Below are 15,874 nucleotides of genomic sequence, written 5' to 3' on the forward strand. Positions count from 1 at the left end.
GAATGAGTACCGAGATATTGATGCGTCTGATGCAACCCCGCTGCGGGTCTTGTGCATTAGATGCATCAACATCTCAGTATTTTGTATAATTTCACTCCCAACAAGTGATATGAATTTATTAGCCTATAATTGGTCCGTGGCCCGGATCTAGTATTTTAAGAATCCCTGTAATGCTAGATGGCCAAGTTTCTTACAAGTTGCTTCATGAATATTTTTTTCTTCTTGAATTCAGCTGATGGAATTCCTGAGTGATACCAACGAGTTGGCTGCCATGGATGTACTGGTGTTTGTGCGTGAAGCCATCCAGAGATTTGAGCAACTGAAACCCATCATCATTGAAAAGCTCCTGGAAGTATTCCCTACCATCAAGGCAGTCAAGTAAGTTTTTAAACCCATCCCTTGATTGGTTAATTACCTGATATAATCATCTGATTAACCAATCAAAATAGAGCTATTAGATCTCTCAGCAATTTTAAGCAAAATCTACTTCAGTTCTACTGACTAATATTATCATATCTTTGATTGGCTAAATACATGATATAGTCATCTTTCCAACCAATCAAAATAGTTCTTAGAGGCCAATTATTCAGCCGGTAGTGCTCATGGGGTTAAATAGATTTGGCTGTTGGTTCTTTTAATTGTTCAGTTCAAATTCTATCCATGAGGAAGTTTGTGATCAAATCAATTGATTTCTGCAAATTTATTTTATAACATTTAATAGGATACACCGTGCAGCCCTGTGGATTCTGGGAGAGTACTGCACTACTATCGACAACATACAGAGCTTGATGAATGAGGTGCGCTCCTCCCTGGGTGAGATACCTATCGTTGATGATGAGACTCGTAAAGCTAAAGGAGAGGTCACTGAAGGTAAGAATGGAGTTGTCTATGTCACTGCATCTTCAAGTTTAGCAAAAATCTGTTTTGTGTAGTTTGGTAAAACATACTGACATGTCCTGTAAAATGAAAAAAATGAGTCACTTCGCATACTTGGTTGCAAAGTTTTTATATGTCCATTTTCTTACTATGTTTTTTTATTGTTTTTTTGCCTACTTTATCTCATTTTCATTGTTGTCTGATTGGATCAGATTGTGTCACATGTTTGTCATATGCCACTACTTCCAAATTTGACACTTTACCCTAACCCCAACCCAAACTGGGTCATGTTTTTAATGCCTTCTTTTCAACATAATACTTAATATTTTCAGATGATACCATGCAGGGCCCAAGCAGTCAGCGACTAGTAACTGAAATGGGTACTTACGCAACGCAGAGCGCCCTCAGTTCAGCCAAGCCAAAGAAAAGTGAAGAAAACAGGTGAGAACTATGAATCAATTTATCAAAAGTAATTTTGATATGGGGCTGACTAGATGATCTAGATCTTAAATCTTGTTTAAGTGTTGTCTATTAACTTAACCATGTGTGCACTGCCACCTTTCTTACAGTGTTCCGGTTGGTTGATGACAAGCTATAATCATCTCTGTAACCAATCAAAATAGAACTTTTAGAACTCTTAGCAATTTTAAGTTTTAATCCCCTTCAGCCCTACTGACTATCATACAACATCTCTGATTGGCTCAATACATGATATAGCCCTCTTTGTAACCAATCAATATAGTTTCCTAGGCTGATAATTCAGCAAGTAGTATCATGGGGTTACAAATGCCAAAATGAAACTCCCAAAAATTGTGTTTTTGTTTTTATTTTATTTTTAGTAAGATTCCTCCTGCATCTCAATTTTTGGAATTAATTGATAAAGGAGACATTCCATAAATCATTCAATATAAAATATGTATAGAAATGTGGTCATGTGGAATATGTGAGTGTTCTAAATGCATTGAAGCAAGGAAAGTCTCAAATTATCTGAAATTTTATTATTACTTATTTATCTTTTTAGTGAGGGAAGTTTTAAATCGCTTACTTTTTAAATTTTTTTTATATATTTATTTATCTATATTTATTTATCTATATTTATTTATCTATATTTATTTATCTATATTTATTTATCTATATTTATTTATCTATATTCATTTATCTATATTTATTTATCTATATTCATTTATCAGTATTTATTTATCTATATTTATTTCTTATATATTTTGTTTATTCAGGCCTCCATTACGTGGGTTCCTGATGGAAGGTGATTTCTTCTCCGGTGCCTGCCTGGCGACGGTGCTCACCAAGTTGGCCCTGCGATATGTAGAGATCACAGAGGACCAGAAGAAGCGCAATGCATTCCTTGCTGAGGCTATGCTTATTATGGCTACTATCTTGCATCTGGGCAAGTCTGGACTTGCTACTAAGGTAGGATATTTATTGGAGCAAATGGCAGATGATTTATCAGTAAAAGCTTGACATTGAAAGATAATTTGAGTATTTCAGCTTGAATGTTTACAAACAAACGCAAACTTTATATTGAATGATGCCGGGCACAAGGCAAAATTACTCTGTGTACGATCAGCATGTCTGGAAAAATGCAGCCCAGTTAGCTCGATCAGTAAGGCGCTATACATTGGTTCGCTTCAAGTTTGATAGTGACATAGGTGTTTATTTTGCTGGTCTCAATATTGAATCATGCGTGTAACATTAATCGTGGAGAGTGTGCACTGACGCATACAAGGGTGGTTTGTAGGCACGCTTGCAGCGCAACCGGGGAAAAGCATTAATGTCACTATTGAACTTGAGGTGAACCAAAGAATAGACTCGGGTGCAGGAGTGCTTGACTGTATGAGTTTGACTCCTGCAGTGTCATTTCTGTTATCTTTGAAAAATTGAGTTGGCTTGTAATTCCCCTGGACAAGGCACTTACTGTTAATTATAATGGTCTACCTACCAAACATGGGGAGCTAGCTCATCCTGGTTGCAATGGTTTTAATGTACAATATCATGTTGTATCTTACCACAGAATATTACCGATGATGATGTTGACCGTATAGCGACCTGTGTCAAAGTGTTAGCAGAGCGACATTCCATCATGTCAGAGATCTTCAGCAATGGATGCCGTAGTTCTCTGCATGCCATGCTGTTGGCTAAACAAGCTGAGGAAAAAGAAGTTCACAAGGTATGTTTGTATATTATGGTATATTATATACCATATTTCCTTCCAGTGAATGCTTGCCTTTCCTTCTGAGTGTACAAAGATATGTTTATTTTTTGTTTGGATACTATAGACACATCAGCATCTCAGTACAAGTGTATTATTTTGTACAAATTCTCGAGCAACATGTAATAACGCATTTATTAAAAGCTTAAAAATGTTGGAAATGTGAGCATATAATTATAAATGCATCAACCTGAATACGTCTGAAAGCACTACACACTGCAGAGTGTGCTCCTGTGCATTATACACAATTATTTACACTCCTGACATATTTTTCTAACGTTTGCTCTGATCTTGCTATCTAAGATTATATGAATCTATGATAATATTTGACTGAGCATCTTTTACTTTTTTGCAGGATTTGTTTGAGAAGAAAGTGATCTCAGTACAAGCAGACGATCCCATTAATTTCATGCAGCTCTTGGCTACGGCTGACAGTGGCAGCACTGAGGTAAGTGCTAATGGGATATTCTATTTGCATTCCACTCACCCGCTATGGAAGACATGACCTGAATCTCCCACACGGGGTTGTAGACTTCAAATGGAGACACCCATTCATCAGGTAACCCCATTTGAAATTAGCACTCCCTGTTTGGAAGGTGAAGGTCATGTCTTCCACAGAGGGTGCATGGATTTCAACTGGAATAGCCCAAGTTAAAAAGCTCTTTGACAGATGAGATTTTCTGTACATATTATTAGGCCCAACTGTTCCTCTATTTAAGAAATAAAGGGTAATGCATTATCCTTTACACCCAAATAATGTGTCCGTGGCAGTAAAAGACTTCATAATGTAATCTTTTCATAGCTCAATTGGAACATTCACTATGATCCACAACATGCTCATCTATAAAGGTATAGTTCTTTAACCCCAATACATTTGCACATTCATTGAATGACCTTTGAAAATTTGGGTACAAAAACTAATACTCAGAAACTTGAGGTCAAATTTTGCAATATGATTGTTTAATTGAGGTTATTGAACTATGCCATTGGGATGAGGCCATTGTGGTCCACAGTGATTACACAAATACGCAATGTTTTCTGCTGGATTATTCTCCCCATTCATGTTACATTTACTGATTTGGACATTAAATTTGTATGTAATTACAATTTGAAGCATTCATCAAATCATTTTCTTTACATTTTCAGGATCAACTGACTTTGAGTTTAACCTTAGCCACTATGGGGACTGCTACCAAGAAAGAACACACTGACATCAGTTCCTCCAAGCTTAGCAAGGTAGGTCACATGCTGTTGAATTTAGAGACTTAGAAATGTAATAGTTTGGGGGAAATAAAAGTGCCATATGCATGGAGTAATTGCAGGGACTTAACCTTTGCTAAATTGTGTGTGACAGACAGACTGAAAGCAGTTCCCTTTAGCAAGGTGTTGTTGAATTAACACTTACTGTAAAGTGGTATTCTACTGAGATATTCTCGTGAGATTTTGCGGTCTCCGGAGAAGCTAAAACATTGCCTAAAAGGCTGATATACAAATGAAAAATCTAACAAATAGTGATCAAGACAAAATGAGTGGACCAATATGCAGTAGACTACAGGAGATCACTGGCATATGATTTGAAGGAAGCCCAGAGGATGTTTAAAGGCATTCCCATAACCCAATGGGGTTTCTGACCTTGTATGTCTGGCTTTTGTACACATGTGGCCCAGTTGACTATGGTTGACCATACCCTGCATTGGGATTGTGTGCAAATATCTGGTGTTTTCATCCTTTTATTTAACATTCCAAACATTGAGACTTATGAATAAAATTAATGCAGTGGGACAATATGAATGTTTCCTGTAAGAAAGTCAAATATAAGTTATAAGTCTCAACTATTAACTCGTTGGCTGAAGTTTTAAAATTACCATTTTGTGTGTGTGGCAATGGGGACTTTGCCTTTAAAATTAGGTTATATTGATCAAACTTCCCAATCATAGTGCATTGTAGGAATGCCTTTAAGCCTCCTCTGAAGGAAGCCACAGTATTGCTTCTGCCTTTGGGTTAGACCCTCCCTCGGGTCCATGGAGAACGACTGGTAATGTAGATTACATAGCATTAAAAATCAACCCAATACATGGACCCTCCCAGTCTGTAAGCAATTTCACTTCCAGTTCCCACAAAATGCTGGGAGTTCACTTTTCGGATTTGGAGTCACGCAATCTTTCTATATACCACGTCCATGTTTTCACCACATTAACGTTTGTGTAGCGACTAAAATAACGATATTGTATCCGACCAATCAACGCAGCTTGGCAGCGCGGGATATTTGAAAAGGCTTCCTAGCTAAATAATGTGCAAACATTTGCAAACCGCACGCGATAATATACGCAATATGGACAATCGGCCTAAGTCCGAGTCGAGTGGTTGCCTTTTATTATTGCGCGTACCATGGGTCTATCAGACGCGTGCCACTTGAGCTCAATACCTCTCAGTTGTTGACAAGTGTCCCATCCGATCTTGCGTCACATCCCGCGTCATAGCTTTGTGCTACCATATTTGAATTGAAACTGGGGCGGGGCTTTCGTAATTGACATCAGAATCACCGGGCTTCGTTGAACGAATATTTGGAAGTGAGATCTGAAACAGATTGGACCAGTCGAGGATTCAGCGCTCAATGTACTTTCGCGTTCACTAACATGACTAATAATACGAGTATGTTTCTATATTGCTGCACTGACTATGTGTGTAATCAGTGGCGTCGATTTGTGGATGAAGAGGAATGGGTTTTTTGGCATTGAGAAAACTAAGGGGGGGGGTTACAGGAATAGGGCATTATGTAAATATTTATTGTTACATTATCCAGAGATGGAACTGAACCGAGACTGGGGCCAGTCTACCTTTGGGTGTGCGATATCGCGCTAGGCGAAAATATTGTGAGTTAATATTAATTATCGCGATGTGATAATTCTCACTGCTTCATCAATGACCTCACAATAAACTATAGACTCATCAACTCCCAAATGAAAGCCGAATGAAGTCAGCAATTTGTAGTGAGATTTTACCTTTCAAAATATAATGAAGCACTTGTGATGTACCGAATTCCCGAACATGCACAGCGTTCGAGCGCATCGCAAAATGCACTACACTTATGATGAATACTTGCAAATCAATTCCAAGTCTTAAAATTTATAGGGATATGATCGATATCGCAATCAATTTTGCTGCAATATCGCAACATGAAAAACCCTAATTTCCTCATGAAGATAGTTCCAGACATAGATGAAGAGATGGATAGAGCACACCTGTTGAGATTCCCACTCACATTTGCCTGTTATATTTCCTTCCATTTTTAGGTAACCCAGTTGACAGGCTTTTCTGACCCAGTGTACGCAGAAGCTTACATCAACATCAACCAGTATGACATAGTGCTAGATGTACTCATTGTCAATCAGACATCGGATACGCTGCAGAACTGTTCTCTTGAACTGGCTACTTTAGGTTAGTATATGAGCAAACATTGGATACTCCTGATAACTAATATACTTGTACAGGCTAACAGTATGACAGATCTTAGAACATTGCCAATTGACCTTTTCGGTAAATCCCATAATCACTTGCGGTTAGACCCAAGATGTCGTCAATTGACGGCACGCTGATGCGCACATCGTTTAACGAACATTGTTACTGGGCGCATTACAAGCTGGCGTGACGTCAAATGACTACATCTTGGGTCTAACCGCAAGGTATTGTGGGTTTTACTGAAAAGCTTAGTTGATAGGGTAGCCACAGAGAAGATATCTTGCCCTTCCCAGAATCCTTTGCAACATGATACATCACCTCATATCAAATGTCACTCCTATTACTTTGTACCAGGGACGGATTTAAGCAGTGGCCCGGTGGCCCGGGGCCAGTTGATTTTGCCTCGGGCCAGTAAACTTCCAACAATACTGGCCCAGTGGGCCACTAGATTTTTGATCCTGATAACTCATATGAGGCAAGATATAATCAGCGATGGACATAATTGGACACAGTTTCTGCTCCACATGTCACCTGTGTGTAATTTATATTTTTATTTAATGATTTTTTGTCCATTTATTCTTATCCTTGTGTTGCAAGCAAGTTGGAAATATTCGGCCGCTTTTTACGGTGATGTAGGCCTACATACCATTTCCAAGCTCTTTCATGCTCTATCTGATGATGATAGCGATATTGCAAATACCGCATACTTGAACCTTTTCTTTTGTGAACTTTTGGAACTATAGATTTATTAATTAAGGAAGGACTACTGACTGAACTTGTGTTAGTGACTATAGTCTCTCTATATTGAATACGTTCAGTACCGGGTACAAAACAATTAAAAATGTTCAGGTTTGCTTGAATTAAAGTGGCACCATAGATCCTGGAAAAAGATTTTTAGGGTCCATGGTGGCACAGAATAAAATAATGTTAACACACAAGTAACATGTATCAAGTTTGGTAACTGGTAGTCTCTAACTTTAAAAGTCGCATTCGAACGTGCAGGTCCGTAACCAGGATTTTTAAAAGTGGACTTTTGTTCAAAATTAGGACCTTTTTTGACCGACAAGGACTGAAAATCTCTATTTTTTTGTTTTCTACACTCGTGAATGGGACTTTTGGGTCAAAATAGGGGGCTTTTTTTTTGCATTTGTCGAGGAGGTGTTCACCACCTGCCCTCTGTTTACGGGCATGGGAACATATTATATATCTTTATTTGCACTTTTTGGCGTAGAACATATTGAAAAAGTTGGGCCAGTAAATTTATTGCAGGGCCAGTAGATTTGCTGTTTCACTGGCCCGGAGGGCCAGTAGAAAACTGAAACCTAAGTATGTCCCTGCTTTGTACAGGTTACCTTTGTTTTCATGTTGAGAATAGATTGGCTAAACATGGGTTGATGGTCAAAAATAAACAAATTTTTGCAAGATCTGAATGTGCTCTGTTCATTTAGATACTTTTTGTCACCCATGTTGCACTGGATAGCAAATCAGTACAGAAAATTGAAATGGAAGAAATGCATTGTGGGAACTGTAAGATAATCTTCTCTGTGGTAACTTTAACTGAATGCAATGGCAATTACACTTAATTACATGAAGGATTTTTTTTCCATGAATTTTGTGAATGGATGTGTAGACACAGAAATATCAACATGCAAAAACATTTATTTAAATGAAATTACATTATACTTTCCCAAAACCTCAAAATCATGAAAATACCGTAACCACTCGGGTATAAGCCCACCCCCCTAGATGGCAGATTTCACTTCAAAAATGGGGGTGGGCTTATAACCGGGGAGGGGCTAGTATGCCCAATGTACCAGTAATTTCTATCATCTATGTCAATTTCTTAAAATTCTAAGTGGGGAATGTTTATTATCAACTGATATAACTGAGAGAAAAGCATTGATTGGATTTAAGAACTTAGCCACAATTTAGTACTGGGCTTATAGCCGAGTGCACCCTTGTTCCCAGAATGTTTTGAAAAATAGGGGGTGGGCTTATACCTGAAGGTGGGCTTATACCCGGGTGGTTACGGTAACAGCGTATGTTTTAAGATGCAAGTGAAAGGTTAAAATTATCCATGCCCTTATCTACTCTATTATGCAAAAGAGTTTTAACTCTTCAATCAGTTTATTATTATTATTAATGAATATCCACTGTTGTAACCCCAAGCTTGTTTATTTCATTGTTTTTTACCGACCATATTTGTAAAATACTAATTATTTCTCCCTTTTCTAGGTGACTTGAAACTTGTTGAGAAGCCCCAACCAATGACACTTGCTCCACATGACTTCTGTAACATCAAGGCCAATGTCAAAGTAGCATCTACTGAGAATGGAATCATCTTTGGAAATATAGGTAAGATTTTGCTTGTTTCTCTCATTTCATGCATCTTTCTCAGTTAAGACCCATAAAAGTCTGTAGCTTATACACACTGCTTTGACACCAAAAATTGATTTAATCTATTTTACAACCATGCCTGAATTGACCACCCCTTGACACCTATTTATTACACCACTTTACACTAACACACTTAATATTGAAGGCTCTAGCAAAGGCGAACCTTCAGTGAACCATTTTGGCTGTACGCCGGAAACTTTAACATACTTAATTGTGTGTATTTCTGTTGACAGTGTATGATGTATCCGGTGCAGCCAATGATCGCAGTGTAGTAGTCTTAAATGACATCCATATTGATATTATACTTGTGTGTATTTCTGTTGACAGTGTATGATGTGTCTGGTGCAGCCAATGATCGCGGTGTAGTAGTCTTAAATGACATCCATATTGACATTATACTTGTGTGTATTTCTGTTGACAGTGTATGATGTGTCTGGTGCAGCCAATGATCGCAGTGTAGTAGTCTTAAATGACATCCATATTGATATTATACTTGTGTGTATTTCTGTTGACAGTGTATGATGTGTCTGGTGCAGCCAATGATCGCAGTGTAGTAGTCTTAAATGACATCCATATTGATATTATACTTGTGTGTATTTCTGTTGACAGTGTATGATGTGTCTGGTGCAGCCAATGATCGTAGTGTAGTAGTCCTAAATGACATCCATATTGACATTATACTTGTGTGTATTTCTGTTGACAGTGTATGATGTGTCTGGTGCAGCCAATGATCGCAGTGTAGTAGTCTTAAATGACATCCATATTGACATTATACTTGTGTGTATTTCTGTTGACAGTGTATGATGTGTCTGGTGCAGCCAATGATCGCAGTGTAGTAGTCCTAAATGACATCCATATTGACATTATGGATTACATCATCCCAGCTAGCTGTACTGATGCAGAGTTTAGATCCATGTGGGCAGAGTTTGAATGGGAAAATAAGGTAAGATTATAGGGATACATGGGTCATTTAGCGATTCAGTCACGTCGTGTGCGTGTGACGTGCCGGGGGCGTGAATTGTTAAACGGTGATGAACAACTGTGAAACATGATTGAATCCCCTTCAACAATGAAAACAAGCTAAAGATAGTCTAATTCACATGATTATTTCATGAGGAATGTTAGTTAGTCTTGGCCACTCAACATTATTAGAAGATACATGATTTCTCTAATAAAACGGCAATAGCCGCTTCCTCCAAAATAATAAATTTAACATGTAAATATGTATACGCACACAAGTTCCAGGGATGACAAATATTTGCGCTCACACGCAACAGGTATGCATGCTTCCATTAAGCTATGATATGACATGGTGGTGCAGTTTTTACTTGATGTTAACTGGGCCAAGATGCTTTGTATCACTTGCCTCACCCTACCCAGATGTAATTAGGGAGCTAGAACCTAGAATCCATGCTCAGACTACTTGTGCCACCCTTTAAGGTAGCTGTGTACTCTCAGACATGCATGTAGTAAAAGTGCCATAATTTTGTAATTATTCACGTAAGACATATAAAAGTATACAGTTTTATAAAGGCAAGACATCAATGAATCTTTTTTTTCTTAATCTTGAGGCACCATGCCAAAAACATTTTTTTATAGTTTTTTGATATTAGCCTTATTTTATGAGATATTGACCATATAAAGCATCAAAATGAACTTTTTAGAATTCAAAAACGCCTATTTGCACAAAATGATGCCTAAAATCGGAAATAAACCAAAATATAAAAAAATGAGAAAACCGTTTCTTAAGCCGATCATGCTTTTTATGATGAGCATAATTGCTTACCTATAGATGCTGTATTTATTGAGTTATCGTGTACCTAAATCGTCATTTTACAGAGAAAATGAACATTTAAATAAAGGCCGTTGAAGTTTAAAGTGGTCACATTTTGCACTTTGATCGAAGCTCACAGGAGAATGCGGCAGTTCTCATTTTTCTACCTTACATTACGTGAACATCTGGTAAATCCACAGCCCCTTGAGAAGTTTGGGCGAAATCTATTCATATCTTGGTGTTTAAATCGGGGGAAAGAACTTGAAAAAATTCACATTTTATCAGCTAAAACGGAGCCATTTGACCGCTAGGTTTTTATGAAATCAGTGCTTCCGTGGTGCTTCCATAAGATGCGCCACGCATGCAGATAAGCGCTATGCGTGTGCGTAGCGTATCTGTGCGTTAACAAATTGCGCGACTACAAAACGCAATGCGTTGTTGCGCGCGTGTACCCCGATGGTACAACAAAGATTTTCTTTCCTTTTGAATTGCGGAAACGAGTGAAATAGTGAAATAAAATCCATAAAATAGAGCAGTTGGAGTTAACAAATCTGGATTTTCTTTCCTTGTATTTATAAAAAACATAACAAAGTAAATACATTTCAAAAAAGCTCAATTTCGCAAAAGAAACGATGTCTAGAGTACACAGCCACGTTAATTTGAGAATAGATTTTTAAAATGTGCTGGTAATGAAAAGTGAAGCACACATAATTAATATGTTCAATATCTCATTATATTTACTTCTTTGTAGGTGACTGTTAATACCAATATCCATGAGTTACATGCCTACCTGAAGCATATCTTGCAAGCCACTAATATGAGATGTCTTACCCCAGAAAAGGTGAGTGGTATGCTATTAGTATTATTTTATTTTAAGTTACAAAATGTAAATGTTAAGAGTAGTGATTTTGAAAGCATCATTATTTATCTTATGTTCACAACTCTGAACAATGTACTTCAAATTTGTGCGAGCACCGGTATAAGCCACAATGCATCATCTGAATTACAAAGCTCTATGGTGTATTGTGTTTAACCTATGCTCTGGCTGGCAACTGGCACCTTTGTGAATGATATTGTATGCCATAGACTTTGTACAAGCTGTATCAAAATGATTGATACCCATCAGTTTTCATTGATAATTGATGAGCCTGACACATCGAAATTCACCATAAGATGAAAATAATTTGTAGATTAATTGTAAAACAAGTCATAAACTATACATTCTGGACATTTCAAGAGTATCCAGTGTTGTATTTGAAAGATGCAGGCTTTTCAATAAACATCAAAATTAAGGGGTACCAATCATTTTGATATCCCATTTATTGCGATCATTTTGAATGTGGTTAAGGACTCATGAAGGCATGATCCAGTTGACATGTCAGATTACACATACATCCAGTATATTCTCCTATATCAGTGGATAATGGAGTATTACTGCAAACTTCAATGTGCATTTTTATTTGCCTTTTTGACGCACCTCTTCAGGTTTAAGTCCAAAAAATATACAGAATTTCATTCAGCCATCTATCTATACCAGACACTTGACTTTTAAATGAATTTCTTGTTCAATTTTGCAGGCTTTGTCTGGTGAGTGTGGGTTCATGGCAGCCAATCTGTATGCCAGATCCATCTTTGGTGAAGACGCATTGGCCAATGTGAGCGTTGAGAAGCCAGCGAGTGCAGCCCCTGATGCACCTGTGACAGGACACATACGTATAAGAGCCAAGAGTCAGGTGAGTAAGTGGGACCTAGGATAGAACCATGGGGTACCCCATATGTTAGAGTGGCAAGTTTTCCGTATCACAGAAAATGGAAAAAATTAACGGAAAAAGAATAGAAACAGCCTTTTTGCTATTGAAAAAAATACAACTGAAAAATTATGAAAAAAGTTTTAAAAGAAAAATTTCGGGAAGATTCTCAACATGATGGAGACAAGTTGTTGATTCATATGACTGATGTAGTGTACAAACGTAACAGTTTTTCATCTGTTTCATGGCCTTGAAAGAAAATAGAAAGTTGACCATTTTCATCACAAAAGAATACAGAATTTGCCGCTTTAGAAAATGGAAAACTTGACAACCACATGTCTTTCCATCATCTCTCAGAAAATTTTGTTGACTCACATGTGGGTGTCAATATGTGTGCTAACAAAATGATAACAGAAGATTGATATGGGTGTGCAAGATCAGTGCTAATCGGAAGAAGAATACTAAATTCTCCAACACAGAGTGAATAATCAGTTTAGATAAGAGACTTGCCACATAGGGATGAGTTTTGAAGCTAACAGGCGTGCTACAAAAATCACACTTGAAAATGACAAGGCGGGCTTGTCAGGTGTGCTATTAAATTGCACTCGGACAGGTGTGCTATAAATTGAACTAAATAAGACAGGCGATTTAAGGTATGCGATGGTGTGTGATTGCACTCACGCGCCTTGAAACTCAATCACTGACATAATTATCTTACTAAAGTGTGTTGTCTTCTACTAAAATGTATTTATTTGTTTTATTTTCATTTTACAGGGTATGGCACTGAGTCTTGGAGATAAGATCAACGTTAGTCAGAAGAAGGACACTTCTGGTCCAAAGTAAACACTGAATTACATCTAAGACCGCCAATATATCCACATAGAATTATTAGAAAGAATATACTAAGTAGTATAAATATTGCTAAATTATCAAAAGAAATTAAATGAAAAATATACTTAGTGGTTGATTCGTAAAAACCTACAACATGGTGACCACGAGGGAGATATTAGGTTTTAAAAGTTTACATTTTATTTAAGGGATCTAAAATGAGCGTTTATGGCGTTTCGACAGTATTTTTTGTGGGACCTGAGAGCACCCCAGACCTGTCGAATTGCATTCTGAATACTGAAGCATGTCTTTCTGATATCAAATAATTTTCATTTTTGAAAATCACAATATAATACAAATTTTATGACAAATTATAAAAATTTGATATTTTCAAATTTTTGATATAATACAGTCCTCGGTAAATTATATAAATCTAATGATATATTCTTAAAGTGTATGTAGCAGGGAGGAAAAGTCGACGGTCAATTGAAAATTTTGACCTTTCATATTGAAGATATGGATTTTTTCCCAAAAGACCTAATTTTTGTTGGTGTTTTGGGAAAAAATCCATATCTTCAATACCAAAGGTCAAAATTTTCAATTGATCGTCGGCTTTTCATCCCCCTTAAATACACTTTAAGTATAAATCATCAGATTTATAAAGTTTACTTCAAGTACTGTTAAATATCAAAATATCAATTTTAATGATTTGCCATAAAATGTGTATTAAATTGCGAATTTCAAAAATCAAAATTATTTGATATCAGAATGACATTCTTCGTATTCAGAATGCAATTCGATATGTCTGATGTGCTCTAATGTCCCAAAATAAATACTGTCCAAACGCTCATACCCCAGCCCTTAATCACAGCTTAGCAGGGTGAAAAGTATTATTTTACTGTATTGGTTGTGTGGTTTCCAAGTAATAAAAGTATATTTTTGACCTTAGCTTAAACTTAAGAACAACACGACCTCTGGCGCATGAATTTTGTTGCTATTCTTGATTTTTTTATTCTTAAGAGGAATGCACTATAAACACAAAACCGTATAATATCCTGTAATTGGGTATATATACAACACTGCTTTGCAGTATATGGCCAAGGTCATTTGACATTTCAGGGAATGTTATTGGCGGTAATTTTGGTTCACTAAAAACAGTAACCATTGTGGTAATATATATATATATATATGTCATAAATGATGTGCTGAGAATTCAGCAAATTTATTATAAATACGATCAAAGTGACTCCAAATATAAAGGTCCACTGCACACTATATAGAACACAATGCCATACTATAACACAACCCATTGCATAATTGTCATCCATGATCACAGATTTGAAACGCACCGTCTCAACATCAGTACAACAGGTGTTTGAACGGGAACTAGGGCTATACTGGCGATGGATCCCGACTTGTCGTAAATCACAACATTTCTCTTGCAGAAGGGGATCCTTACGACATTGTGGCATGTAAGGAAAAAGGGGAATTTGAATAATGGGAAGCGTGAAAGGTATCTGGTACCTTTAAATTTGATATAGGTTAGCAAAGGGATGATACTATAAAAGACTCTTGCTTCTAGTTTCTCATTCTCATATTGTAATAATAGAGAAAAGAAAAACAGTGAAATAGAAAGGTAAAATATTAACTATTCTGCAGTGAATTGTTATTACTATTGTGGTGACTGTTTACCCCAGAGACATAATACTTATGCTGGAATATTAATGAGCCAGGACAATGTAGCCAAAGCAAAGAATAGTTAAAAATGTATTACTGAAGCAGGGGTGTGATTCTTCAGCATTGTTCCTGATTTACTGGAATTTGTTTGGCCAAATTGAACATCATTTTATTGATTTTCAGCCTGTTTGGGGGGCATTTTAGCCCAATGTCACACTGTTTTTCAGCATTTTCTACTACTTTCAGGATATTTCACAAGCTTTGAATCACACCCCTGCTGAAGACAACTCTTCTTCAATATAGCTTGTTGTACTGAACAATTATAAATCATAGTATGCTATATGTCTTGTATTGTAGGGTGTTGACCAATAAAATAAATCTTAAGTATAATATACATTAGAATGCAGCTTAAGGGTCAGCTTTGCTTGTGGCCTGTTATTTTGCCACTTTCCTTATGAAAATCAATATTACAATACACCCTCGTGATCAAACTCAAACAGGGCATGGTTATCTGGGTTCTTGCCTGTTTTGTACAAAGATAGCCAACACTCTGTCATTTGTGTGTCACTCATGGAGGGCAAAAATAGTGAGTCTGCGGATCATTTTACCATGCGCAATTGCGCATGGTATACTTCAATTAAAGTAATTGAATTAATTAATTAATTAATTAATGTAATTAATTAATGTAATTAATTTGTTCGTGCCAATAATGCAAGCTAAATGTTACACATGCAAACCTTTGTAGCACCCAAGACGCAAATTATTGTTTGATTTTGGGCTTGCCGATAAATGTAGGAGGTACACTCTTTTGGTTACTATGTGTGAATGGAATCAGAGATTCATACATACTTGCTATGTATGATTGGGCTATTACAGTTGAAATCCATA

The 15,874-nt window shown here is 36.8% G+C and overlaps 1 protein-coding gene across 3 annotated transcripts in view; it reads left to right on the plus strand.

Annotated features, from left to right (window-relative positions):
• LOC140138900 (coatomer subunit beta-like) overlaps positions 1-15,380 on the plus strand; it is a 30,429-nt gene extending 15,049 nt beyond the window's left edge. For 2 of the 3 annotated variants that reach the window (XM_072160683.1, XM_072160684.1), the window contains exons 11-24: positions 233-378; positions 722-870; positions 1,209-1,317; positions 2,112-2,304; positions 2,906-3,061; positions 3,459-3,551; positions 4,250-4,339; positions 6,397-6,541; positions 8,798-8,917; positions 9,757-9,902; positions 11,485-11,574; positions 12,311-12,466; positions 13,256-13,320; positions 14,646-15,380. In XM_072160683.1, coding sequence (XP_072016784.1) covers positions 233-378; positions 722-870; positions 1,209-1,317; positions 2,112-2,304; positions 2,906-3,061; positions 3,459-3,551; positions 4,250-4,339; positions 6,397-6,541; positions 8,798-8,917; positions 9,757-9,902; positions 11,485-11,574; positions 12,311-12,466; positions 13,256-13,320; positions 14,646-14,688 — 1,701 coding nt within the window. In that variant the 3' untranslated portion in view covers positions 14,689-15,380. Of the gene's footprint in view, positions 1-232; positions 379-721; positions 871-1,208; positions 1,318-2,111; positions 2,305-2,905; positions 3,062-3,458; positions 3,552-4,249; positions 4,340-6,396; positions 6,542-8,797; positions 8,918-9,568; positions 9,685-9,756; positions 9,903-11,484; positions 11,575-12,310; positions 12,467-13,255; positions 13,321-14,645 lie in introns of those variants that run through there. The other variant, XM_072160685.1, reaches the window with a different exon arrangement.
• Positions 15,381-15,874: the final 494 nt, after the last annotated feature.

This window comes from Amphiura filiformis, chromosome 18 (genome assembly GCF_039555335.1).
Source record: "Amphiura filiformis chromosome 18, Afil_fr2py, whole genome shotgun sequence".
Classification (NCBI taxonomy): Eukaryota; Metazoa; Echinodermata; class Ophiuroidea; order Amphilepidida; family Amphiuridae; genus Amphiura; species Amphiura filiformis.